Consider the following 26,726-nt stretch of genomic DNA (forward strand, 5'->3'; position numbering starts at 1 on the left):
TGGGGTTTCCCTGGGTGATCTTGGATAATTAGGGGCAGAGGGGAGAGTTCTGCAAGATGAGATTCGAGATGTGTATGTCATTTTCAAGTCAACAGACACCTCCGCTATTCTTCAGTCCTCCGTTTTCTAGGAGGGGAGCCCAGAAGAAACCAAACCCAAGAACCAAACCCTCAAGTAGATCCAGAAATGCAACTGTCCATCCCTCCACGCGAAAGGCGTTCCCAGATTTGTCCAACGTGAATACAAATTAGTGACCGCCTGAACTGCCAAATGTCTTTCCTGCCCCAGGTTAAGAGGAGAATGAAAACACAATTAATAATAAAAAGTTACTTCCCAACACCGTTGCCTTGGGATTCCGAGTCACCTGTCACCCGGACAACCTGGGGGCTAACCTACGTTAGTGGGCGGGGCTGAGTTCCTGCTTTGACGCCCTAGCAACCGAGAAAGCCTTTGTCGCGTCCTAGCAACGCGCGCCTCTCTCTGCTCTGCCGGGTCTTTTACTCTCCCTGGGGTCCCTCTCCTCCTCTGGGCTCCCGCCAAAACCTCTCACCCGCGTTTCTCACTGCTCGTGGGGAGGCTTGATCTTCACACTCAGCCTGAACGCGGGCCGGCTCTCGGATTTCTGTCGTGGGAGCCGCCGGAGAGACAGAACAAGGGGGACAAACAGCAAGAAAGAACACTTAAGTTTATTTAAGAAAGAAAAATAATGTAAAGAAACTCAAGATTTTGGTTATTTTTATTGTCAGGTCACATCCAAAACCCTTAGAAGAAGGGGGTGGAGAGTGGCAAAAACCATTTTTGTATAAACTGCATATAAGAAAGGAAGAGACGAGACCTGTTGAGGATCCAGCGCAGGGTCGACCCGGCACCAAAGATGTTGGACACCATCGTCCCTGCCCTGCAGGACCTGGGCAGGCAGGTGCTGCCCACGCTGCCGTCGCTGAGCCAGGAGGGTAAGCGGCATGGGGATGGGGTCCTGAGGGCTGGATCTTCATCTACTTACGGCTAAGGCTGAACACTTTTCCCCTGGCTTGGCTTGGAATAGCTAGGTTGCCTTGGCCACCAGCTGGTAATCACATCAGATCTATGCTGCTGGATGCCCAGAGTTTCTTTACTAGCTCTCCTAATCAGGACAAGGAGCCAACTGGGAGTTTAAATGAACTGAGATGATGCACACAGAGTGCTTAGCCTGGGAACTAGCAGGAAGTAAGTGCTAGCTAAAAACAGCCACTCCACGGCCGGCGCCGCGGCTCACTAGGCTAATCCTCCGCCTTGCGGTGCCGTCACACCGGGTTCTAGTCCCGGTCGGGGCGCCGGATTCTGTCCCGGTTGCCCTTCTTCCAGGCCAGCTCTCTGCCGTGGCCAGGGAGTGCAGTGGAGGATGGCCCGAGTGCTTGGGCCCTGCACCCCATGGGAGACCAGGAGAAGCACCTGGCTCCTGCCATCGGATCAGCGCGGTGCGCCGGCCGTGGCGGCCATTGGAGGGTGAACCAACGGCAAAGGAAGACCTTTCTCTCTGTCTCTCTCTCTCTCACTATCCACTCTGCCTGTCAAAAAACAACAAAAACAAACATCCACTCCCACTTCACTCACTGGTGCAGATGGCAACCCTTTGCCTATCGAGAAAACTTGTTATCCAGGGACCCTAAATAGTTCCTTTTCAGAATTCATGGGAACACATCAGTGCTTTTCTTGTCCTTGACATGTCCCAGTTTTATTAAGAGAATGAAAAGACCATAAAAAGATACTGGGTAGGCCGGCGTCGGGGTTCACTTGGCTAATCCTCCACCTGCAGCGCTGGCACATCAGGTTCTAGTCCCAGTCGGGGCACCGGATTCTGTCCCAGTTGCCCCTCTTCCAGGCCAGCTCTCTGCTGTGGCCCGGGAGTGCAGTGGAGGATGGCCTAAGTGCTTGGGCCCTGCACCCTCATGGGAGACCAGGAGAAGCATAGTGGCCATTTGGGTTGTGAACCAATGGAAAAAGGAAGACCTTTCTCTCTGTCTCTCTCTCTCTCTCTCTCACTGTCTAACTCTGCCTGTCAAAAAAAAAAAAAAAAAAAAAAAAAAAAGATACTGGGTGGAGGTTCGGAAGGGGACCTGGAGGCATCTCATAGAAAACGTCACTAGGCTTGGCTGGTAGCAAGACAAAAATCTGTTTTTAGCACATTCACCCTAAAGTGACATTGATATCTGCATGTGACAGGGGCCCTTCAGAAGAAAGGTGTTCCAGTAGTGGAAGCTATTGTTGTGCTCTAGTTACTAACTTTAAAATGTTGCCTATGTTTTATCTAAAAGACTTTAGCAGAGAAAATAAATGGGAATGGATACCTCTTCTTTCTCCTCCTCTGCATCACTCTGAATTTTTCCCATCAAAACAATTCCAAAAAAAAGCATTAAAGATGATGGTTTTATGGTTTTCAAAAATATTTTCCATGTTTATTCATTTATATATGTTCATTCATATAGGTTTTTTTTTTTTAATTTTTTGACAGAGTGGACAGTGAGAGAGAGAGACAGAGAGAAAGGTCTTCCTTTGCCGTTGGTTTACCCTCCAATGGCCGCCGCGGCTGGCGCGCTGTGGTCAGCGCACTGCGCTGATCCGATGGCAGGAGCCAGGTGCTTCTCCTGGTCTCCCATGGGGTGCAGGGCCCAAGCACCTGGGCCATCCTCCACTGCACTCCCTGGCCACAGCAGAGAGCTGGCCTGGAAGAGGGGCAACCGGGACAGAATCTGGCGCCGCAAGGCGGAGGATTAGCCTAGTGAGCCGCGGCGCCGGCCCATTCATGTAGTTTTGAATCCTACTATATGCTGAGCACTGGAGATTTGATGGCAAAATATTTAGAATGCAGTTTAGTGGGGGAAACTATACATGAATCAAATAATCATACATAAAAATATAAATTTATAACTGAGTCAAGTGCTATGAAGGAGGAGGCAAATACTGTAATAAGAACATTTTTCCCAAAAGACTATTTTAAAAGAGCAGTTTACAGTTCACAGCAAAATTAAGAGAAAGAGACAAATAAATAGTCTGGTGCATTATCCACATCATTGTGGTTCATTTGTTAAGTGATGAGCTTACACTGACACCTCATAGTGATCTAAGGTATGCAATTTACAGTAAGGTTCATTCTTGCTATTGTATATTCTGTGCCATGTGTATAACAGACAAATGTACGATGTTATGTATCATCATTATATTATACAGAGGTCCTCAGTTTCTTCCAATTCGTCTCTACCCCCAACACAGCCCTTGGCAACCACTGATCTTTTACTATCTCTATAGTTTTACCCTTTCCAGAATGTCATATAGTTGAAAATATACAGTATGTTAACTTTTAAGACTGGATTCTAGCCGGCGCCGTGGCTCAATAGGCTAATCCTCCACCTTGCGGCGCCGGCACACCGGGTTCTAGTCCCGGTCGGGGCGCCGGATTCTGTCCCGGTTGCCCCTCTTCCAGGCCAGCTCTCTGCTATGGCCAGGGAGTGCAGTGGAGGATGGCCCAGGTGCTTGGGCCCTGCACCCCATGGGAGACCAGGAAAAAGCACCTGGCTCCTGGCTCCTGCCAGGATCAGCGCGGTGCGCCGGCTGCAGCGGCGGCCATTGGAGGGTGAACCAACGGCAAAGGAAGACCTTTCTCTCTCTGTCTCTCTCTCTCACTGTCCACTCTGCCTGTCAAAAAAAAAAAAAAAAAAGACTGGATTCTTTGATTTAAATTTCCTTCATAGCTTTTCATGGCTTGATAGCTCATTTCTTTTCAGTGCTGAATAGTATTCCAGTACCAGATGGACTAGTTTATTTACCCATTTGCTTTTCAAAGGATAACTGAGTTGCTTTCAGTTTGAACAAAGCTGTTATAAACACTTGTGTGGAGGTGTTTGTGTGGACATAGCTTTAATTTAGGTTAACACTGAGGAGAATGATTGCTAGATTGTATGGTAAGAGACCGTTTAGTTTTGTAAAAAACTACCAAACTACCTCCAAAGGGTCTGTGCCATGCAGCATTCTCAACAGCAAATTAAGTAAGAGTTCCTGTTTCGCCACATCATCACCAGCCTTTGGTGGTGTTAGTATTCTAGATTTTAGCCATTCTAATGGGGAAGTGTGGTGGTCATTGTTTTAATTTGTATTTCCTTGATCATATATCATGTGGAGCACTTTTTAATATATTTGTTTGTCATTCATATGTATTTTTGGTGACAGTCTACCATGCATGAAATGAGATAGATATCTTAAAATATTTGGTCTATCCTTGGTGAGATGGATGAAATCTTTAGATAATTTTTATTTGGATTATTTTCTTATTGTGATGTTTTATTTTTTTTAATTTTTTTATCTTTTATTTAATGAATATAAATTTCCAAAGTACGACTCATGGGTTACAATGGCTTCCCCCCCCATACCGTCCCTCCCACCCACAACCCTCCCCTTTCCCACTCCCTCTCCCCTTCCATTCACATCAAGATTCATTTTCAATTATCTTAATATACAGAAGATCAGCTTAGTATACCTTAAGTAAGTATTTCAACAGTTTGCTCCCACACAGAAACATAAAGTGAAAAATAATAGATGATTTTTTTTAAATGATGATGAAATCAGATCAGACCTATTGTCATGTTTAATCCCAGTGAGAGTCAAGTTGGGAATTGATAATTTCTTTTTTTTCTTTTTTTTTTTTTTTTTACAGAAGATCAGTTTAGTGTACATTAAGTAAAGATTTCAATCGTTTGCACCCCCATAGAAACACAAAGTGAAATATACTGTTTGAGTACTCGTTATAGCATTAAGCCTCAGTGTATAGCACGTTAAGCACAGAGATCCTACATGAGGAGTAAGTGCACAGTGACTCCTGTTGTTGACTTTACAAATTGACACTCCTGTTTATGGCATCAGTAATCTCCCTATGCACCAGTCACGAGTTTCCAAGGCTATGGAAGCCCCTTGAGTTCTCCGACTCTTATGTTGTTTAGACAAGGTCATAGTCAAAGTGGAGGTTCTCTCCTCCCTTCAGAGAAAGGTACCTCCCTCTTTGAAGACCTGTTCTTTCCACTGGGATCTCACTCACAGAGATCTTTTTGCCAGAGTGTCTTGGCTTTCCATGCCTGAAATACTCTCATGGGCTTTTCAGCCAGATCCGAGTGCCTTTAGGGCTGATTCTGAGGCCAGAGTGCTATTTAGGACATCCGCCATTCTATGAGTCTGCTGAGTATCTCACTTCCCATGTTGGATCACTCTCCCCTTTATTTATTCTATCGGTTGGTGTTAGCAGATACTAGACTTGTTTATGTGCTCCCTTTGACTCTTAGTCCTTTCATTATGATCAATTGTGAACTGAAATTGATCACTTGGAGTAGTGAGATGGCATTGGCACATGCCACCTTGATGGGATTGAATTGGAATCCCCTGGTATGTTTCCAACTCTACCAATTGGGGCAAGTCAGCCCGAGCATGCCCCAAATTATACATCTCTTCCCTCTCTTATTCCCACTCTTATGTTTAACAGGGATCACATTTCAGTTAATTTTCAACACTTAAGAATAACTGTGTGATAATTACAGAATTAAACCAGTCATATTAAGTAGAACAGACAAAAAAAAATACTATGAGGGATAATGTATTAAGTTGTCCATTAGCAGTCAGGTCTATGCTGATCAAGTCACCATTTCTCATAGTGTCCATTTCACTTCAGGAGGTTTCCTTTTAGGTGTTCAGTCAGTTGTCACCGATCAGGGAGAACATATGGTACTTGTCCCTTTGGGACTGGCTTACTTCACTCAGCATGATGTGTTCCAGATTCCTCCATTTTGTTGCAAATGACTGGATTTCGTTGTTTCTTACTGCGGTATAGTACTCTAAAGAATACATATCCCATAATTTCTTTATCCAGTCTACCATTGATGGGCATTTAGGTTGGTTCCAGGTCTTGGCTATTGTGAATTGTGCTGCAATAAACATTAGGGTGCAGACCGCTTTTTTGTTTATCAATTTAAACTCCTTTGGGTAAATTCCAAGGAGTGGGATGGCTGGGTCGAACGGTAGGGTTATATTCAGGTTTCTGAGGAATCTCCAGACTGATTTCCATAGTGGCTTGACCAGTTTGCATTCCCACCAACAGTGGGTTAGTGTCCCTTTTCCCCCACATCCTCGCCAGCATCTGTTGTTGGTAGATTTCTGTATGTGAGCCATTCTAACCGGGGTGAGGTGAAACCTCATTGTGGTTTTGATTTGCATTTCCCTGATTGCTAGTGACCTTGAACATTTTTTCATGTGCCTGTTGGCCATTTGGATTTCCTCTTTTGAAAAATGTCTATTGAAGTCCTTGGCCCATCTCTTAAGTGGGTTGTTGGTTTTGTTTTTGTGGAGTTTCTTGATCTCTTTGTAGATTCTGGTTATTAACCCTTTATCTGTTGCATAGTTTGCAAATATTTTTTCCCATTCTGTCGGTTGTCTCTTCACTCTCCTGACTGTTTCTTTTGCAGTACAGAAACTTCTCAATTTGATGCAATCCCAATAGTTGATTTTGGCTTTGACTGCCTGTGCCTCCCGGGTCTTTTCCAGAAATTCTTTGCCTGTGCCAATATCTTGAAGGGTTTCTCCAATGTTCTCTAATAACTTAATGGTGTCAGGACGTAGATTTAGGTCTTTAATCCACGTTGAGTGGATTTTTGTGTAAGGTGTAAGGTAGGGGTCTTGCTTCATGCTTCTGCACGTGGAAATCCAGTTTTCCCAGCACCATTTATTGAATAGACTGTCCTTGCTCCAGGAATTAGTTTTAGATCCTTGATCAAATATAAGTTGGCTGTAGATGTTTGGATTGATTTCTGGTGTTTCAATTCTGTTCCATTGGTCTATCCATCTGTTTCTGTACCAGTACCATGCTGTTTTGATTACAACTGCCCTGTAGTATGTCCTGAAGTCTGGTATTGTGATGCCTCCGGCTTTGTTTTTGTTGTACAAGATTGCTTTAGCTATTTGAGGTCTCTTGTGCCTCCATATGAATTTCAGCATCATTTTTTCTAGATCTGCGAAGAATGTCTTTGGTATCTTGATTGGGATTGCATTGAATCTATAAATTGCTTTTGGGAGAATGGACATTTTGATGATGTTGATTCTTCCAATCCATGAGCATGGAAGATTTTTCCATTTTTTGGTATCCTCTTCTATTTCTTTCTTTAAGGTTTTGTAATTTTCATCGTAGAGATCTTTAACGTCCTTGGTTAAGTTTATTCCAAGGTATTTGATTGTTTTTGTAGCTATTGTGAATGGGATTGATCTTAGCAGTTCTTTCTCAGTCATGGCATTGCTTGTGTATACAAAGGCTGTTGATTTTTGTGCATTGATTTTATATCCTGCCACTTTGCCAAACTCCTCTATGAGTTCCAATAGTCTCTTAGTAGAGTTCTTTGGATCCTCTAAGTACAGAATCATATCGTCTGCAAAGAGGGATAGTTTGACTTCTTCCTTCTTGATTTGTATTCCTTTGATTTCTTTTTCTTGTCTGATGGCTCTGGCTAAAACTTCCAGAACTATGTTAAATAGCAGTGGTGAGAGTGGGCATCCCTGCCTGGTGCCAGATTTCAATGGAAATGCTTCCAACTTTTCCCCATTCAATAGGATGCTGGCTGTGGGTTTTTTATAAATTGCTTTGATTATATTGAGGAATGTTCCTTCTATACCCAATTTGCTTAGAGTTTTCATCATGAAAGGGTGTTGAATTTTATCAAATGCTTTCTCTGCATCAATTGAGATAATCATATGGTTTTTCTTCTGCAGTCTGTTAATGTGGTGAATCACATTGATTGATTTGCGCACATTGAACCATCCCTGCATACCAGGGATGAATCCCACTTGGTCTGGGTGGATGATTTTCCTGATGTGTTGTTGTATTCTATTGGCCAGAATTTTATTGAGGATTTTTGCGTCTATGTTCATCAGGGATATTGGTCTGTAATTTTCTTTCAGTGCTGCATCTTTCTCTGGCTTAGGGATTAAGGTGATGCTGGCTTCATAGAAAGAATTTGGGAGGATTCCCTCTTTTTCGATTGTTCTGAATAGTTTGAGAAGAAATGGGATTAGTTCTTCTTTAAATGTCTGGTAGAATTCAGCAGTGAATCCATCTGGTCCTGGGCTTTTCTTTGTTGGGAGGGCCTTTATTACTGTTCCAATTTCTGTTTCAGTTATGGGTCTATTTAGGTTTTCGATGTCTTCCTGGTTCAATTTTGGTAGATTGCATGTGTCCAGGAATCTATCCATTTCTGATAGGTTTTCCTGTTTGCTGGCATACAGGTCCTTGTAGTAATTTCTGATGATTCTTTTTATTTCTGTGGTGTCTGTTGTTACGTTTCCTTTTTCATCTCTGATTTTATTGATTTGGGTCTTTTCTCTTCTTTTTTTAGTTAGTTGGGCCAATGGGGTGTCAATTTTGTTTATTTTTTCAAAAAACCAGCTCCTCGCTTGGCTGATTTTTTGTAATGTTTTTTTGGATTCAATCCTGTTAATTTCTTCTCTGGTTTTAATTATTTGGGTTTGGTTTGCTGCAGTTTTTCTAGGTCCTTGAGGTGCGCTGAAAGCTCATTTATTTGGTACCTTTCCAATTTCTTGGTATAGGCACCTATTGCTATAAATTTGCCTCTCAATACTGCTTTTGCTGTATCCCATAAGTTTTGATATGTTGTGTTGTTGTCTTCATTTACTTCCAGAAAGTTTTTGATTTCTCTTTTGATTTCTTGAATGACCCAGTGTTCATTCAGGAGCATGTTGTTCAGTCTCCATGTGTTTGCATACTTTCTGGGGTTTCCTGAGTTGCTAATTTCCAGCTTCATCCCGCTGTGGTCTGAGAAGCTGCATGGTATGATTCTAATTCTTTTAAATTTGCTGAGACTTGCTTTATGGCCTAGTATGTGATCAATCCTAGAGAAGGTTCCATGCGCTGCTGAGAAGAATGTGAAGTCTGTAGATGTAGGGTTGAAAGTTCTGTAGATATCTGTTAGATCCATTTGGGCAATAGTGTCAATTAAATCTGCTGTTTCCTTGTTGATCTTCTGTCCGGATGATCTGTCTATTTCTGAGAGTGGAGTATTGAAGTCCCCCAGTACTATTGTATTGGAATCTAAATCTCCCTTTAAGTCCCTTAACATATCTTTTAAATAGACCGGTGCCCTGTAATTAGGTGCATATACATTTATAATAGTTACATCTTCCTGTTGAATTGAACCCTTAATCATTATATAGTGTCCCTCTTTGTCTCTCTTAACAGTTTTTGTATTAAAGTTTATTTTTTCTGATATTAATATGGCTACACCTGCTTTTTTTTGGTTTCTGTTGGCATGGAATATCTTTTTCCAACCTTTCACTTTCAGTCTGCATGCCTCTTTGTTAGAGAGATGTGTTTCTTGTAGGCAACAAATAGTTGGGTTGTGTTCTGTGAGCCAGTCAGCCAAACGGTGTCTTTTAACTGAAGAATTCAGACCATTAATGTTCAATGTGACTATTGATACGTAGTGACTTTGCCCTGCCATTTTCCCGGAAATATTTTCTAGTATATGCTTTGAGCTTCCCATGCTCTTTTACTGGTAGGTGTTCTTCCTTTCCCTTCTTTCATATTGATGGCCGTGTTTCTGTGTTTCTGAGTGTAGCACATCTTTAAGTATCTTTTGCAGGGCCGGACGAGTGGCCACAAAGTCTTTCAATTTCTGTTTGCTATGAAAGGTCTTTATTTCACCTTCATTCACAAATGAGAGCTTGGCAGGATATAATATTCTGGGCTGGCAATTTTTCTCTCTTAGCACCTGTGCTATGTCTCTCCATTCCCTCCTAGCTTGTAGGGTTTCTGATGAGAAGTCAGCTGTGAGTCTGATTGGAGATCCTCTGAGAGTAATCTGACGTTTCTCTCTTGCACATTTTAGGATCTTTTCTTTATGTTTCACTGTGGTAAGTTTAATTACCACGTGTCGTGGTGAGGATCTCTTTTGGTCATGTTTATTGGGGGTTCTATGAGCTTCCTGTACTAGGATATCTCTGTCCTTCTCCAAACCTGGAAAGTTCTCTGCTAGTATCTCACTAAAAAGGCCTTCCAATCCTTTCTCTCTCTCCATGCCTTCAGGAACTCCTAGAACCCGAATGTTGGTTTTTTTAATAGTATCCTGTAGATTCCCAACAATATTTTTTAGATTTCTAATTTCCTCTTCTTTTCTTTGGTTTGACTGTATGTTTTCCTGTGCTCTATCTTCTAAGTCCGATATTCTCTCTTCTGCTTCACCCATTCTGTTTTTAAGGCTTTCTAATGTGTTTGTCATTTGATCTATTGAGCTCTTCATTTCATTTTGATTTCTCTTCACTATAACACTTTCCTGTTCTACTAGTTTCTGAGTTTCATTTTGACTCTTCCTTAAAATTTCATTTCCACGAGAGAGATTTTCAATCTTGTCCATTAAGGATTTCTGTGGTTCAAGGATTTGCTTTTGAAAACTTCTAAATGTTCTTATCATAAATTTTTTGAAATCCGTATCTTGCATTTCTTCTATCTCATCATCTTCATACTCTTGGCTTGGGGTGTTTTGCTTATTTGGAGGCATCATAGTGTCATCGTTGATCTTGCTCCCTCTATTTCTGTGTTTGTTACTCGGCATAGTTAATTCTTCTTGCGTCACTGTGCGTTTTTTTTTTCTTTTTTTTTTTTTTTTATACTGTGTCTGTGTTAAGTGGACTGCCTGCTGTTGGAGGAGCCTTGGAGGCTTGAGATGGGTGCGGCCTGAGAGCTCTGCCTGGTTCTTCCTGGTTAAGGGTGTGCAAAGGTGACACCCTCAGGTTATGCGTGGTAAATCTCTCTCTTTTTATTTATTTATTTATTTTATTTATTCAGGGGGTAAGTAACACCGCAGGGCTTTGGCTCCTCTGGACTCCCACTGGGTTGCCTAGGCTACTGAATTGTAGTGACTCAGTTCCTTAGCTCTCCCCCATTGATATGTAAATCCAGAGAGGAGGCCTGCTCTTTGTCTCTTGGGAATTCTTCAAGCCTTGAAGCTTTTTTTTTTCCTTCTTTCCGGTAGTGAGTTTGCTGCACTTTCCGGCCCCCCTCTAGATTCTGACCCCCGTTTCCCCACCAATGTCTCGGGTTATTGAGCTCACCTCCCCTTCCAGCGCCTATGTGTGGACTCGGAGCCCTGAGAGTCCCAAGTCTCCCCGCTGTTGTCTGTGTGGCATGCACTCCCCTTGGAGCACTGGCGCGCAGACCCTGGGGCTTCTGCGGCTGGGTCCCGTGACTTGGCTTCCGCGCGGTGGGCGACCTTGTTCTCCCAGTAGGTCCTCCGATTCACGGCTGCTCCATCCAGAAGGGTTTCCCGTGCAATTTTTTCCTGGTTCTTTTTTCTGCGGCTACCGTAACTCCCCTTTTATTAAACTAAATTTTCCCGGACTATCGGTGCGCGCCCTCACTATTCCGCCATCTTGGCTCCGCCCTTATTGTGATGTTTTAAATGTTATTTTTATGCTTTGGATAACCCCTCTTTTGTCAGATGTGTATTTTGCAAATATTTTCTCCCAACGTGTGGCTTGTCTTCTTCTCTGACATTATCTGTTGTGGAGCATAAGTTATTAATTTTTGAAATCCACCTTATCAATATTTTCTTTCATGTATTATGCCTATGCTGTTGTATCTAAAAAGTCACTATCATACCCAAGACCATCTAAGTTTTGTTCTATGTTATCTTCTTGGAGTTTTATTTTTATTTTTTATGTTATAGGAGTTTTACAGTTTTGCATTTTACATTTAGGTCTATGATTTTTAAAAAGGTTTATTTATTTATTTAAAAGAATTACACAGAGAAAGGAGAGGCAGAGAGCGAGAGCGAGAGTGAGAGAAGTCTTCCATCCGATGGTTCACTCCACAATTGGCCACAACAGCCGGAGCTGCACGGAGCCAGGAGCTTCCTCTGGGTCTCCCACACTGGTGCAGGGGCCCAAGGACTTGGGCCATCCTCTACTGCTTTCCCAGCCACAGCAGAGAGCTGGATTGGAAGTGGAGCAGCCGGGTCTCGAACCAGTTCCCATATGGGATGCTGGCACTTCAGGCCAGGGCGTTAATTTGCTGCACCACACACTAGCCCCAAGATCTATGATTTTGAGTTGGCTTTTGTGAAGGGTGTAATTTATGTGTCTAGATTAATTTTTTTCTTTCTTTTTTTCTTTTTGCACGTGGATTGTTCTGGTACCTTTTGTTGAAAAGACTATTTTTGCTCCATTGTATTGCCTGCTACTTTGTTAAAGATCATTTGATTATTATTTTGTAGGTCTGATTCTGGACTCTCTAATCTGTTTTACTAATTTATTTGCCTATTCTTTTACCAAGACCACACTGTCTTGATCAGAGTAGCTTTATGGTAAGTCTTGAAGTTGGATAGTCTCAGCTCTCTCACTTTGTTCTTCTCTTCAATATTTCATTTGCTATTCTGTGTCTTCTGCCTATCTCATATAAACTTTAAAATTAGTTTGTTGATATGCACAACATAACCTGAATTTTTTAAGAGATTGAGCATAATGATAGGATTAAGAGTCAAAGGGATCACATAAACAAGACTAGTGTCTGCTAATACTAACTGATAGAATTAAGAAGGAGAGAACGATCCAACATGGGAAGCCGGATACATAGCAGACTCATAGAATGGCAGATGTCCTAAACAGCCCTCTGGCCTCTGAATCAGCCCTTACGGCATTTGGATCTGGCTGAAAAGCCCATGAGAGTATTTCAGGCATGGAAAGCCAAGACACTCTGGAAACAAACAAACAAACATACAAACCTAAATGAAAGATCTCTGCGAGTGAGATCCAAGTGGAAAGAACGGGCCATCAAAGAAAGAGGTAGCTTTCTCTGAAGGGAGGGAGAGAACTTCCACTTTGACTATGACCTTGTCTAAATAAGATCGGAGTCGGTAAACTCAAAATGCTTCCATAGCCTTGGCAGCTCATGACAAGAGCCTAGGGTGATTACTGATGCCATAAACAAGAGTGTCAATTTGTTAAATCAACAACAGGAGTCACTGTGCACTTACTCCTCATGTAGGACTTTAATGTGTTGTACAATGTGAATTAATGTCATAACTAGTACTCAAACAGTATTTTACACTTTGTGTTTCTGTGTGGGTGCAAACTGTTGAAATCTTCAATTAATACATACTAAATTGATCTTCTGTATATAAAGAGAATTGAAAATGAATCGATGCAAATGGAATGGGTGAGGGAGCGGGAGACGAGAAGGTTGTGGGTGGGAGGGAAGTTATGGGGGAGAAAAAGCCATTGTAATCCATAAATTGTACTTTGGAAATTTATATTTATTAAATAAAAGTCAAAAAATAAAGAGATGTCTTCCATCCACTGGTTCACTCTCCAAATAGTTGCAATGGCCAGGGCTGGGACAGGCTGAAGCTAGGAGCCAGGAGTTTCATCTGGGTCTCCTACATGGGTGCAGGGGCCCAAGGTCATCCGCCACTGCTTTCCTTGGCATATTAGCAGGGAGCTGGATCAGAAATGGAGCATTCTGGACTTGAACCAGTGCCCATATTGGATGCCAGCGCGACATAGGGTGGCTGTGCCTCAGCGCCGACCCCTACCTACTGAGATTTTGAAAGTAACTGCAGTGGATCTATAGATCAATTTGGGGAAATTTTTTAAAAGATTTATTTATTTTATTTGAAAGTCAGAGTTACACAGAGAGAGAAGAGGGGGGGGGGAGAGAGAGAGAGAGAGAGAGAGAATGAATCTTCCATCCGCTGGTTCACTCCCCAATTGGCTGCAACAGCCAAAGCTGAGCTGATCTGAAGCCAGAAGCTAGGAACTTCCTCTGGGTCTCCCACACAGGTGCAGGGACCCAAGGACTTGGGCCATCGTCTACTGCTTTCCCAGGCCATAGCAGAGAGCTGGATTGGAAGTGGAGCAGCTGGGTCTGGAACCAGTGCCCACATGGGATACTGGCACTGCAGCCGGCGGCTTTACCCACTATGCCACAGCGCTGACCCCTATTAATTAACTTTTGCAAATGATTCATGGTAAAGGGAACAGGGATAAGTTCTACACCTCAGCGAAACACATAAGTTGCCTTTCATCACTGTATGTGTTCATTTTATGTTCCTGCTGCTACTCTATGTTTTGCCAATGTTTAATATTATGTAGCTACAGTGCTAAGAAGGACCAGTCATTATTTCCCAGATGTGAACAGGGTGAAACTGTTGAATCCATGGTGGCAGGAAGGTTGCAGGTCTTACACACATAGCACGTTGCTCTTTCTGTTGCCCTAGGCTCTGGTAGCATTTCTTTGTTCCAACCACCCTTTAACATTCTTCCTTGTATATCAGAATTTTAACTTTAGGAGATACCTTTTATAACGTCTTCGGACTTGTCTTTTATTTTTGATATTAGTAACTATTTCAAGCATATATTACTCTAAAAGTTACATAATAGACACTTAGTCCTTTACAATGATCATATGTAAGATTCAGTATTCTTGCTGCTCAGCACCGTTTTGAATTCACAGCATGTTTAGAATTAGAAGCCAGAGGGAGGTTTTCCTGAAAAAAAAATATGTCTACGAATTAGTTCTTTATAATAGTGATTCTTATTGTTTAGTGTTTGATTAAAGTAAGTAAATCTAGCTTCCCTTAAAATATAAAAGTAGTATATTCTTTAACCTGATTTTTCAAATGGATTAAAATTACTTTCATTTTGAGATTTAATGATACGTATTCTTTCACATTCTGGGAAACAAGAAAAAAAAATCAAAGTGAGAAATCTCAGTCTGTAAGAATTCCAAATGTATTCTGATGGAATTTCAGGGATCTAATACTTCCTAAGAGAAATTTCAGGGATCTAAGGCTGTGCATATTTTCCTTTTTCTTCCATGACAAATAGAAAATTTCAGAATAATTGATTCTGCAGTTATATAATTTCGTGGAGTAAAACAATATGGTAACTTGAATATATCACCCACATGAAGAAAGACTATCCTCAAATTTCCAATTAAGCTCAGTCATGCTTTTGTGCTAGGGTCTGGTTTCTAACTCTACAGTTTCTCCTGGCCTTAATTAAATCATCTCCTCTTTGGTGTAGATTGTTTTTCTGAAACCTGAGCTACATATCATGAGTCTAGATAAAAGACTTTTAGAGTCATAGACCAAGAGGTTTGACTTAATAGCATTGAAAACTCTCCATGTAAATTTTGCATTAATGGTGAGTGAAGGGCATTTTTGATCATGATGAAAATTTTAATTTGGCACATGATGGGGACTGATTGAAAGACTTTCTTATTTCTCAGCAGCAAGCAGTAGAACTTTTGGTTATAGGGGCAAGAAGTGAAGAATGCAGTAGGATGGGGCAGAGATGGGTCAGTGCCTGATTATGGAAACTGCACAGCCATGATTTACTGGGATTTAGCAAAATTCTGGTCATAATGTCATGCAGTCCTAGTTTCATTGGTGGGTGAGTGCATTTCCATCAGCAAACTTGTTCCCAGACACTCGTGAGAGTAAGTGCTATTTCTCACCCACAAAACTGCCTCTCTCTTGGGCATTTACAAAAAATATTGGTAACCCTGATATAACAGAATTAAAAGATTGCAAGCTCTCTGCTTTGTTACTGGTTTAAACCATGGGGAAAAAATTTTATGTCACTCAAACAAGCAGTTTAGTAAATAGGGAAAGAATTGATTGGCCTTTTGTCACCAATTTGTATCTATGTCCTGAAGAGGCCGCCTGATAAATGTCACTGTTCTCTTTTTTCTTTTTTTGACAGGCAGAGTGGACAGTGAGAGAGAGAGACAGAGAGAAAGGTCTTCCTTTGCCGTTGGTTCACCCTCCAATGGACGCTGATCCGATGGCAGGAGCCAGGTACTTATCCTGGTCTCCCATTGGGTGCAGGGCCCAAGTACTTGGGCCATCCTCCACTGCACTCCCTGGCCACAGCAGAGAGCTGGCCTGGAAGAGGGACAACTGGAACAGAATCCGGCGCCCCGACTGGGACTAGAACCTGGTGTGCTGGCGCAGCAAGGTGGAGGATTAGCCTAGTGAGCCGCGGCGCCGGCCCAAATGTCACTGTTCTTGATCTTTTATTTTGAGATTTATAACCTAATACTCTTGATTTGCAGAGTTACCAATTAGAAAACATCTCTAATAGATATATGATTAGGTTTGAAATGAATATGTCAACACAGGCATACTTTTACAGATTTATAACTATTAATCATACATAGATAATTTTTTATTGTGTATTAGCACTTTAGTAATTGTCACCTACTTAGTTTTCTACCATGATATTTTAGAATACAGGTCAGAAAAACAAAGCAAGCACAAAAGATCTCCTTCTGATCAAAGTAGATAGTACAAAGTCTATGCATTAATTCAAAGTAAAGACCCCGGGGCCCGTATGCAAAGATGTGTTTGTAAAAATTATTATTTTAGACATACTGGTAGCATGTTTGTCATTTCCAGAATTTAGCAAACCAGAAACGGGGAATTGGAACTGGGTAGGGAGCCTGCGGAGCACTAGCAGCAGAGAGAAGTAACAGCTGGTAGTCTAACAGTGAAAAGCAAGAATGAAAAGCAGGTTTGACAATTGAACTAAAGCAGAAGTGTAGGACAGTTTGTGTATAGACCAGAATCTTTTATGTCTTATGCCCATTCCTGTGTTATAATGATGTAAGAATAAATGTTTGTGCTGTCATTTGAATGTGATTTATCCCTTGGACCTCATATAGGAGTTCAATACCCAAAGTCTTTTTTTATATTTTAGGTAGCTTTTATTTAATAAATACAAATTTCATAGGTACAGCTTTAGGAATATACTGGTTCTTCCCCCCATACCTGCCCTCCTGTCCCATATCCTATTCCTTCTCCCGTCCCATTCTTCATTAAGATTCATTTTTAATTATCTTTATATACAGAAGACCAACTCTATACCAAGTACAGGTTTCAACAGTTTGCACCCACACAGACACACAAAGTATAAAGTACTGTTTGAAAACAAGTTTTACTGTTAATTCTCATAGTACAACTCATTAAGTACAGAGTTCCTACATGGGGAGCAAGTGCACAGTGACTCCTGTTGTTGATTTAACAATTGACACTCTTATTTATGACGTTAATAATCACCCAAGGCTCTTGTCATGAGCTGCCAAGGTTATGGAAGCCTTCTGAGTCCACAAACTCCGTCAGTATTTAGACAGGGCCATAAGCAAAGTGGAAGCTTTCTCCTCCCTTCAGAGAAAAGTACATCCTTCTTTGATGGCCCCTTCTTTCCACTGGGATCTTACTCACAGAGATCATTCATGTGGATCATTTTTTGATACAGTGTCTTGCCTTTCCATGCCTGAAATGCGCTCATGGGCTTTTCAGCCAGATACGAATGACTTAAGGGCTGAATCTGAGGTCAGAGTGCTGTTTAGGGCGTTTGTCATTCTGTGAGCCTACTGTGTACCTGTTTCCCGTGTTGGATCATTCTCTTGTTTTTAATTGTATTTGTTGTTATTACCAGACACTTGGTCTTATTTAACAACACTCTAATGGTATTAAGAGGATGAAAACTTAACTATGGTATTTAAAGGTAGGGTCTTTGGGAAGTGATTGGAATAGATTTAGTCACAAGGGTAGAGCCCTAAGATTGAATCCAGGTGGCTTTATGAGGAAAGAGATATCACATAGAGGTACACACATGCACTCTGCCATGATGTGGTGCAGCCAATGTGGCCCTCACAAGGGCCTGTGAAATGCTGTTTGGACCTTGCATCTCCATTGCTTTCCTCTTTATAAAGGAGTCTCCACAAGAATTTTGTAGCAACAAAAAGACTGACTGATACAGTTCATATTAATCACATGGCACAAAACAAACACTTGGCAAATAGTGGCTGAATGAATCAAGAAAAAATGTTAGATTATAATTGGTTAGCTACTTATAGGAAAAAGGGAAATGTATGAAGGAATTCCTTTTATTCTAGAAAGGTTTTCTTCAAAAAGTATTATTATTATTAAAATCACATCTTTGACACTTAATGGGGTAAGCTTTTTTTTTTTTTTTTTTTAAAAGATTTATTTATTTACTGGAAAGTCAGAGTTACACAGAGAGAGAATGAGAGGCAGAGAGAGAGAGGTCTTCCATTTGCTGGTTCACTCCCCAATTGGCCTCAATGGCCAGAGCTGCACTGATCCGAAGCCAGGAGCCAGGAGCTTCTTCCAGGTTTTTCATGTGGGTGTAGGGGCCCAAGGACTTGCACCACCTTGTACTGCTTTTGCAGGCCAAAGCAGAGAGCTGGATCAGAAGTGGAGCAGCTGGAACTCAAACTGGCGCCCATATGGGATGCTGGCACTGCAGGCAGCAGCTTTACCCACGATGCCACAGCGCCAACCCCATGGTGTAAGCTTTAGTAAGAAAATTAACTTGGGAAATGATCTTATTTCCTGTTAATTCTAACTTAATTGAGAATTTCATGTTACATCTAATTTCATTTAGCTAATTTCATTTTACATCTCATATTTACATTTCTATTTATTAGTACTGAGATAGTATCACATAAGTGCTGAAAACAAATTATTTGGTTTCCTTTGAATTGCAGAAGTCTCTCTTATTTGGGGCAATGTTTCAGAATTTGTGGAACGACAGTTAACCCTTCACAAGGTAGGACTTATACTTTTATTTTAATGTAGGTGTCAAAAAGATATTTCCTTTATTTTCTGGTATCAGGGCAGTAGACTATAGAGCCACTGGTTTTACTTATTAGTCCTATGACTTACAATACCCATACTGGATTTGTGGGTAATAGGTTTAACAATTGGGAGCTTTATCCTTAAGTAATGAAGTTATAAGTTTTGCCCTTCTAGAGATACCAGGCTCTAGTAACTACTGTTTTACTCTACACTTCTATCAGTTCAACTTTTTAGCTTCCACATGTGAATAAGAATGTGCAATATTTGTCTATCTATGCCTGACTTATTTCATTGAACAAAAAGTCCTCCAGTAGGAAATGGATTTTGATTGAAATTTAAGAAGACAGTGAGGAACTAAACTCACCTTGCCAAAAATAAGAAACTTTTCCCAGGGTTGGATTATTTTCTACTGTTAAGTCTCGTACTTGATGCCACAGAACTGGACAGAAAGTTTGGGAGGAGCACAAGGGAGCTGGATGTGGTAGAGCATTTATACTCTACTTAGAAGGCACATTGAGAATCCTTAGGCTGAATTCATCCTTCAGAATTATTATTTTTAAAAAACATTTGTTTATTTATTTGAAAGGCAGAGTTAAAGAGAGAGAGAGAGAGAGGTAGAGACAGACAGAGAAAAATAAAGATAGAAATATCTCCCATCTGCTCATTCACTTCCTAAGTGGCCACAACAGCCAGGGCTGGGCTAGGCCAAAGCCAGGAGCCAGGAACTCCACTTGCAACTCCCACATGGGTGGCAGGGGCCCAAGTACTTGGGCCATTTTCTGCTGCTTTCCCAGGCATGTTAATGGGGGCAACTTATCAGAAGTAGAGCAGTCTAGGTTTGAACTGGTGCTCATATGGGATCCTGGTGTTGCTGTCTCACAAGGATGGCCCCCTTCAAATTTACTTTAAGAATTTGAATTAGTTACCACTCCTTAAAATTAGGAGAGTTTATTTAAATTTTTGGAATTTTCTCCATTTTGTTGAAAACTCCGCTAATATAGTAATACCAGTTTTCTATTCCTACATGGTGACACTTGGTTGGAATCCAGTTTTTAAATGGATATGTACTCTAGCAATCACACACTCTGGCTGACTACCTTCGCACCCTTGCATTCTTTCTTGGCTCCTGTAAGCATTTGCTTTTGTAACTCTTGATGAATTATATCACCAGGGAGTCAGAGTCCCAATTTGAAAGCCAAAACCATTTGCTTCTCCCCATCAGCCAAGGTTCTACATTGTAGCATATATCTTGGATCTTGGATGCTGGACTGTCTGATTTTAGTTGGAGACATAAAATATAGACTAGGAATGAAAAAGCAAAGCTTCTCATGACCCCTTACATTCTTCTAAAGGTGAATGATGAAAACTTAAAATGTCACAGAATTTGGGACAAGTGTAATCTTAGACATAGGTTAAAAGCACATTTTCTTAGTCCTTGGAGGATGAGGAATCTGTATCTGTAAAGCATAATGGTTCAGTATTGTACTTTATATTGAACTTATTTGGAAAATTAGTCATATGGTGCTACAGCTCTAAAGGATCATAGAAATCATTGAATTTTTAAGGCCTCAGGCTGATTCTCTTTGTTTGTTTTGGATAATAGTCACAAGAATGACTTTTCTTCACCTCTTCAATAAACTATACTTATTACTCTCCTTGTCCTTCTTTTTCCTTCCAGGGTGTTCAAATTCCAGGATTTGGAACATTCACTTTCATGAGACAAAAGCTTGAGATTGGAAACAACAAGTTTATTCTAATCCAGAGGCCCATATTCATCATGGCAGAGAAGTTAGTCCAGACCCATGGACTCAAACAAAACAAAATATATACTCCTGGTAAATCATTTTACTATTTAAGATTTTTCCAGAAGGCTACTGGCTTGTGGCTAAAAAGGAGAGGGCAAAGCTTGGCCAGTGCTGCTTTATTAGTTTCTGATTGGATGGGCTCACTTTTCCCATATTCACTTTGGCAGAGGGTCCAAGGTGGAAAAATAATAGAGCTTCCCTGCAGGTCATTTAAAACCCCAGTAACTTAAAAGGTAGACATAGGAAGGCTTAATGTGACAGCAAATGTATATAAAAGCTGCCCCAGAGTTTACAGACCTTTCTTCATATTTCATATCCTAAGAAACTAAAAGTGATGCTAAGTAAGAAGTTAATAGGGTCTCTGGTTGGGAGAGTTAGAGTCAATATAGTTGTGAAAAAATGACAATGTATATCTATGTATCTCATACATTTTATATTTGAGTATTTATAATAAACAAATCAGAAGTTGCATAATTCCATGATGACTTAGTACATACCCTCCTCATATCCTAAAACCTCCTTCCCCGTTGCCCCTGCCTGCCTTCACAACATTTACTGAGGGCCAGCAATGTGTCAGGTCTAGTTCCAAGCATTTGAGATACAGTGGTAAGCAAAACAGACGTACTCCCTGCCATAGGATGCTTGCATCCAGCTTTAATGCGTGGGCCTCCCGATGTCTACCCTGGTTGCTTAGTGGCCTTTGGGACTTCCTTCCTGATGGCTGGTTTTGACCTTCCTTATTGTCCCCGCTCTTCTTGCAACAGACTCATCCTTGCACAGAGACAGTCTACCCCCAATAGCAAGAGATGTAATTTTCCTTTCCTGAAAATTTTTAGAGTAAATTTCTACTAAAAATGAGATAATGGAAAAGCAAATAGAGTGTACTTTCCATCTGAAGTCTTATGGTACACTCTCAGAGAAGTACTTTAAGTCTGCAATTAATTTTTTTTAAATTAATATAAAGAAAATAGATTTCATGTAGCTCACAGATAGGATTCTAAGAATATAATGAGGGCCAGTGCTGTGGCATAGTGGGTAAAGCCACCAACTCAGTGCCAGCATCCATATGGGCATTGGTTCGAGTCCTGGCTGTTCCACTTCTGATCTAGCTCTCTGCTATGCCCTGGGAAAGCAGTAGAAGATGGACCAAGTGGTTGGGCCCCTGCACCTGCGTGGGAAACCTGGAAGAAGCTCCTGGCTCCTGGCTCTTGGCTTCGGATCAGCGGTAGCTCTGGCCATTGCGGCCAACTGGGGAGTGAACAAGCAGATGGAAGACCCCTCTCTCTCTCTGCCTCTCCTTTCTCTATGTAATTCCGACTTTCAAATAAATAAATAAATCTTTTTTTAAAAAAAGAATGGCTCTAAAAAAAGAATACCTCTAAAAATATAATGATACTTATTCCCTCAATATAATAATACTTATTCCCCTCCTCCCTCCCTCCTCCTCCTTCTTTCCTTTTTTAAAAATTTTTGTGATAACATTTTTTATTAAAAATTATTTATTTATTTGAGAGGCAAATGCTTAACCTACTACACCACAGTTCTGGCCCCATAAGTGATTGTTTAGAGTATTCTTATCTTCTCTCTGTCCTCTTCCTCTATCAGTTGACTTTCTTATTGTTTTTTGTTTGTTTGTTTGTTTTATTGTTTTTTGGCTTTATCATCTTGAGCCTCTCTATTTTTTCTTTTCTGACTTATGGACCTTGTGTGGCCCCACATCTGTTCTAGTTGAATAGATCATGTGCTTCTTTTCTTTTTTTAAAAAAGATTTATTTATTTAATTGAAAGGCAGAGTTACAGAGAGGCAGAGGCAGAGAGCGAGAGAAAGGGAGAAGGCTTCCATCCGCTGGTTCATTCCCCAAACAGCCGAAATGTCCAGAGCTGTGCTGATCTGAAGCCAGGAGCCAGAAGCTTCTTCTGGGTCTCCCAAGTGAGTTTAGGGGCCCAAGGACTTGGACCATTTTCTACTGCTTTCCAAGGCCATGGCACAGAGCTGGATTGAAAGAGGCACAGCTGGGACTTGAACCGGTGCCCACATGGGATGCTGGCACTGCAGGTGTTGGATTTATCAGCTGTTCCACAGCCCCAACCCAATCATCTTCTTCTTCTAAACTAGATATAATGTTACTTATTTTTGTCTTTCTTTTTTTTAAAAAACTTTTATTTAGTAAATATAATTTCCAAAGTACAGTTTATGGATTACAATGGCTCCCCCCCCATAACTTCCCTCCCACCCACATCCCTCCCATCTCCCTCTCCCTCTCCCATTTCATTCACATCAACATTCATTTTCAATTCTGTATATACAGAAGATGGATTTAGTATGTATTAAGTAAAGATTTCATCAGTTTGTACCCACACAGAACATAAAGTGTAAAATACTGTTTGAGTACTAGTTATAGCATTAATTCACATTGGACAACACATTAAGGACAGAGATCCCACATTACGAGTAAGTACACAGTGACTCCTGTTGTTGACTTAAGAATTTTTTTTTTAATTTTTTGACAGGCAGAGTGGACAGTGAGAGAGAGAGACAGAGAGAAAGGTCTTCCTTTGCCGTTGGTTCACCCTCCAATGGCCGCCGCAGCCGGCGCGCTGCGGCTGGCGCACTGCGCTGATCCGATGGCAGGAGCCAGGAGCCAGGTGCTTTTCCTGGTCTCCCATGGGGTGCAGGGCCCAAGCACCTGGGCCATCCTCCACTGTACTCCCTGGCCACAGCAGAGAGCTGGCCTGGAAGAGGGACAACTGGGACAGAATCCGGCGCCCCAACCGGGACTAGAACCTGGTGTGCCGGCACCGCTAGGCAGAGGATTAGCCTAGGACTTAAGAATTTAACACTCTTGTTTATGGCATCAGAAATCTCCTTAGGCTCTAGTCCTGAGTTTCCAAGGCTATGGAAGCCTCTTGAGTTCGCTGACTTTGATCTTATTTAGACAAGGTCATAGTCAAAGTGGAAGTTCTCTCCTCCCTTCAGAGAAAGGTACCTCCTTCTTTGATGGCCCGTTCTTTCCACTGGGATCTCACTCGCAGAGATCTTTCATTTAGGTGTTTATTTGTTTGTTTGTTTGTTTTTGCCAGAGTATCTTGGCTTTCCATGCCTAAAATACTCTCATGGGCTTTTCAGCCAGATCCAAATGCCTTAAGGGCTGATTCTGAGGCCAGAGTGCTGTTTAGGACATCTGCCATTCTATGAGTCTGCTGTGTATTCCACTTCCAATGTTGGATCTTTCTCTCCCTTTTTTATTCTATCAGTTAGTATTAGCAGACACTAGTCTTGTTTATGTGATCCCTTTGATTCGTAGACCTATCAGTGTGATCCATTGTGAACTGAAATTGATCACTTGGACTAGTGAGATGGCATTGGTAAATGCAATCTTGATGGGATTGTATTGGACTCCCCTGGTACATTGCAAACTCCACCATTTGGGGCAAGTCCGATTAAGCATGTCCCAAATTGTACATCTTCTCCCTCTCTTATTCCTACTCTTATATTTAACAGGATTCACTTTTCAGTTAAATTTAAACACCTAAGAATAATTGTGTGTTAATTACAAAGTTCAACCAATAGTATTAACTAGAACAAAAAAATACTAAAAGGGATGAAGTATTAAATTGTACATCAACAGTCAGGACAAGGGCTGATCAAGTCACTGTTTCTAATAGTGTCCCTTTCACTTCAACAGGTTTCCTTTTTTGTGGTTGGTTAGTTGTCACCGATCAGGGAGAACATATGATATTTGTCCCTTTGGGACTGGCTTATTTCACTCAGCATGATGTTTTCCAGATTGCTCCATTTTGTTGCAAATGACCGGATTTCATTGTTTTTGACTGCTGTATAGTATTCTATAGAGTACATATCCCATAATTTCTTTATCCAGTCTACTGTTGATGGGCATTTGGTTGGTTCCAGGTCTTAGCTATTGTGAATTGAGCTGCAATAAACATTAAGGTGCAGACCGCTTTTTTGCTTGCCAATTTAATTTCCTTTGGGTAAATTCCAAGGAGTGGGATGGCTGGGTCGAACGGTAGGGTTATATTCAGGTTTCTGAGGAATCTCCAGACTGACTTCCATAGTGGCTTAACCAGTTTGCATTCCCACCAACAGTGGGTTAGTGTCCCTTTTTCCCTACATCCTCGCCAGCACCTGTTGTTGGTAGATTTCTGCATGTGAGCCGTTCTCACCGGGGTGAGGTGAAACCTCATTGTGGTTTTGATTTGCATTTCCCTGATTGCTAGTGATCTTGAACATTTTTTCATGTGTATGTTGACCATTTGGATTTCCTCTTTTGAAAAATGTCTACTGAGGTCCTTGGCCCATCTCTTAAGTGGTTTTTTTTTGTTGTTGTTATGGAGTTTCTTGATCTCTTTGTAGATTTTGGTTATTAACCCTTTATTGCCAGCGCTGTGGCTTAATAGGCTAATCCTCTGCCTTGCGGCACCGGCATACCCAGTTCTAGTCCCGGTCAGGGTGCCGGATTCTGCCCGGTTGCCCCTCTTCCAGGCCAGCTCTCTGCTATGGCCCGGGAGTGCAGTGCAGGATGGCTCAAGTGCTTGGGCCCTGCACCTGCATGGGAGACCAGAAGAAGCACCTGGCTCCTGCCTTTGGATCAGCGCGATGCGCCGGCCGTGGCGGCCATTGGAGGGTGAACCAACGGCAAAAGGAAGACCTTTCTCTCTCTCTCTCACTGTCCACTCTGCCTGTCAAAAAGATAAAGTAAAAAAAAAAATAAATAAAAACCCTTTATCTGTTGCATAGTTTGCAAATATTTTTTCCCATTCTGTCAGTTGCCTCTTCACTTTCCTGTTTCTTTTGAAGTACAGAAACTTCTCAATTTGATGCAATCCCAAATGTTAATTTTGGCTTTGACTGCCTGTGCTTCTGGGGTCTTTTCCAAGAAATCTTTGCCAGTACCTATATCTTGCAGGGTTTCTCCAATGTTCTCTAATAATTTGATGGTGTCGGGTCATAGATTTAAGTCTTTAATCCATGTTGAGTGGATTTTTGTGTAAGGTGAAAGGTAGGGGTCTTGCTTCATGTTCTGGACGTGGAAATCCAATTTTCCCAGCACCATTTATTGAATAGACTGTCGTTGCTCCGCAATTGGGTTTAGATCCTTGATCAAATATAAGTTGGTTGTAGATGTATGGACTGATTTCTGGTGTTTCTATTCTGTTCCATTGGTCTATCTATCTGTTTCTGTACCAGTACCATGCTGTTTTGATTACAACTGCCCTGTAGTATGTCCTGAAATCTGGTATTGTGATGCCTCTGGCTCTGTTTTTTTGGTACAGTTTTGCTTTAGCTATTTGAGGTCTCCTGTGTCTCCATATGAATTTCAGCATCATTTCTTCCAGATCTGAGAAGAATGTCTTTGGTATTTTGATTGGTATCACATTGAATCTATAAATTGCTTTTGGGAGAATGGTCATCTTGATGATATTGTTTCTTCCAATCCATGAGCATGGAAGGTTTTTGCATTTCTTGGTATCTTCTTCTATTTCTTTCTTTAAGGTTTTGTAATTTTCATTGTAGAGATCTTTAACATCCTTGGTTAAGTTTATTCCAAGGTATTTGATTGTTTTTGTAGCTATTGTGAATGGGATTGATCTTAGAAGTTCTTCCTCAGCCGTGGCATTGCCTGTGTATACAAAGGCTGTTGATTTTTGTGCATTGATTTTATACCCTGCTACTTTGCCAAACTCTTCTATGAGTTCCAATAGTCTCTTAGTAGAGTTCTTTGGGTCCCCTAAATAAAGAATCATATCATCTGCAAAGAGGGATAATTTGAGTTCTTCCTTCCCAATTTGTATCCCTTTAATTTCTTTTTCTTGCCTAATAGCTCTGGCTAGAACCTCCAGAACTATATTGAATAGCAGTGGTGAGAGTGGGCATCCCTGTCTGTTGCCAGATCTCAGTGGAAATGTTTCCAACTTTTCCCCATTCAATAGGATGTTGGCCATGGGTTTTTCATAGATTGCTTTGATTGTATTGAGGAATGTTCCTTCCATACCCAGTTTGCTTAGAGTTTTCATCATGAAAGGGTGTTGGATTTTATCAAATGCTTTCTCTGCATCTATTGAGATCATCATATGGTTTTTCTTCTGCAGTCTGTTAATGTGGTGTATCACATTGATCGTTTTGCGCACATTGAACCATCCCTGCATACCAGGGATGAATCCCACTTGGTCTGGGTGGATGATCTTTCTGATGTGTTGTTGCATTCTATTGGCGAGAATT

At 41.3% G+C, this 26,726-nt stretch overlaps 1 protein-coding gene across 1 annotated transcript in view; it reads left to right on the forward strand.

Moving 5' to 3' along the window:
* Positions 1 to 465: 465 nt before the first annotated feature.
* CCDC81 (coiled-coil domain containing 81) overlaps positions 466 to 26,726 on the forward strand; it is a 72,174-nt gene continuing 45,913 nt past the window's right edge. Inside the window, exons 1-3 of the mRNA XM_002708652.6 lie at positions 466 to 953; positions 18,590 to 18,651; positions 20,359 to 20,515. Coding sequence (XP_002708698.3) covers positions 875 to 953; positions 18,590 to 18,651; positions 20,359 to 20,515 — 298 coding nt within the window. The 5' untranslated portion in view covers positions 466 to 874. The remainder of the gene's footprint in view (positions 954 to 18,589; positions 18,652 to 20,358; positions 20,516 to 26,726) is intronic.

Source organism: Oryctolagus cuniculus, chromosome 1 (assembly GCF_051225735.1).
Source record: "Oryctolagus cuniculus isolate XC-2025 breed Fujian yellow rabbit chromosome 1, ASM5122573v1, whole genome shotgun sequence".
Lineage (NCBI taxonomy): Eukaryota > Metazoa > Chordata > Mammalia > Lagomorpha > Leporidae > Oryctolagus > Oryctolagus cuniculus.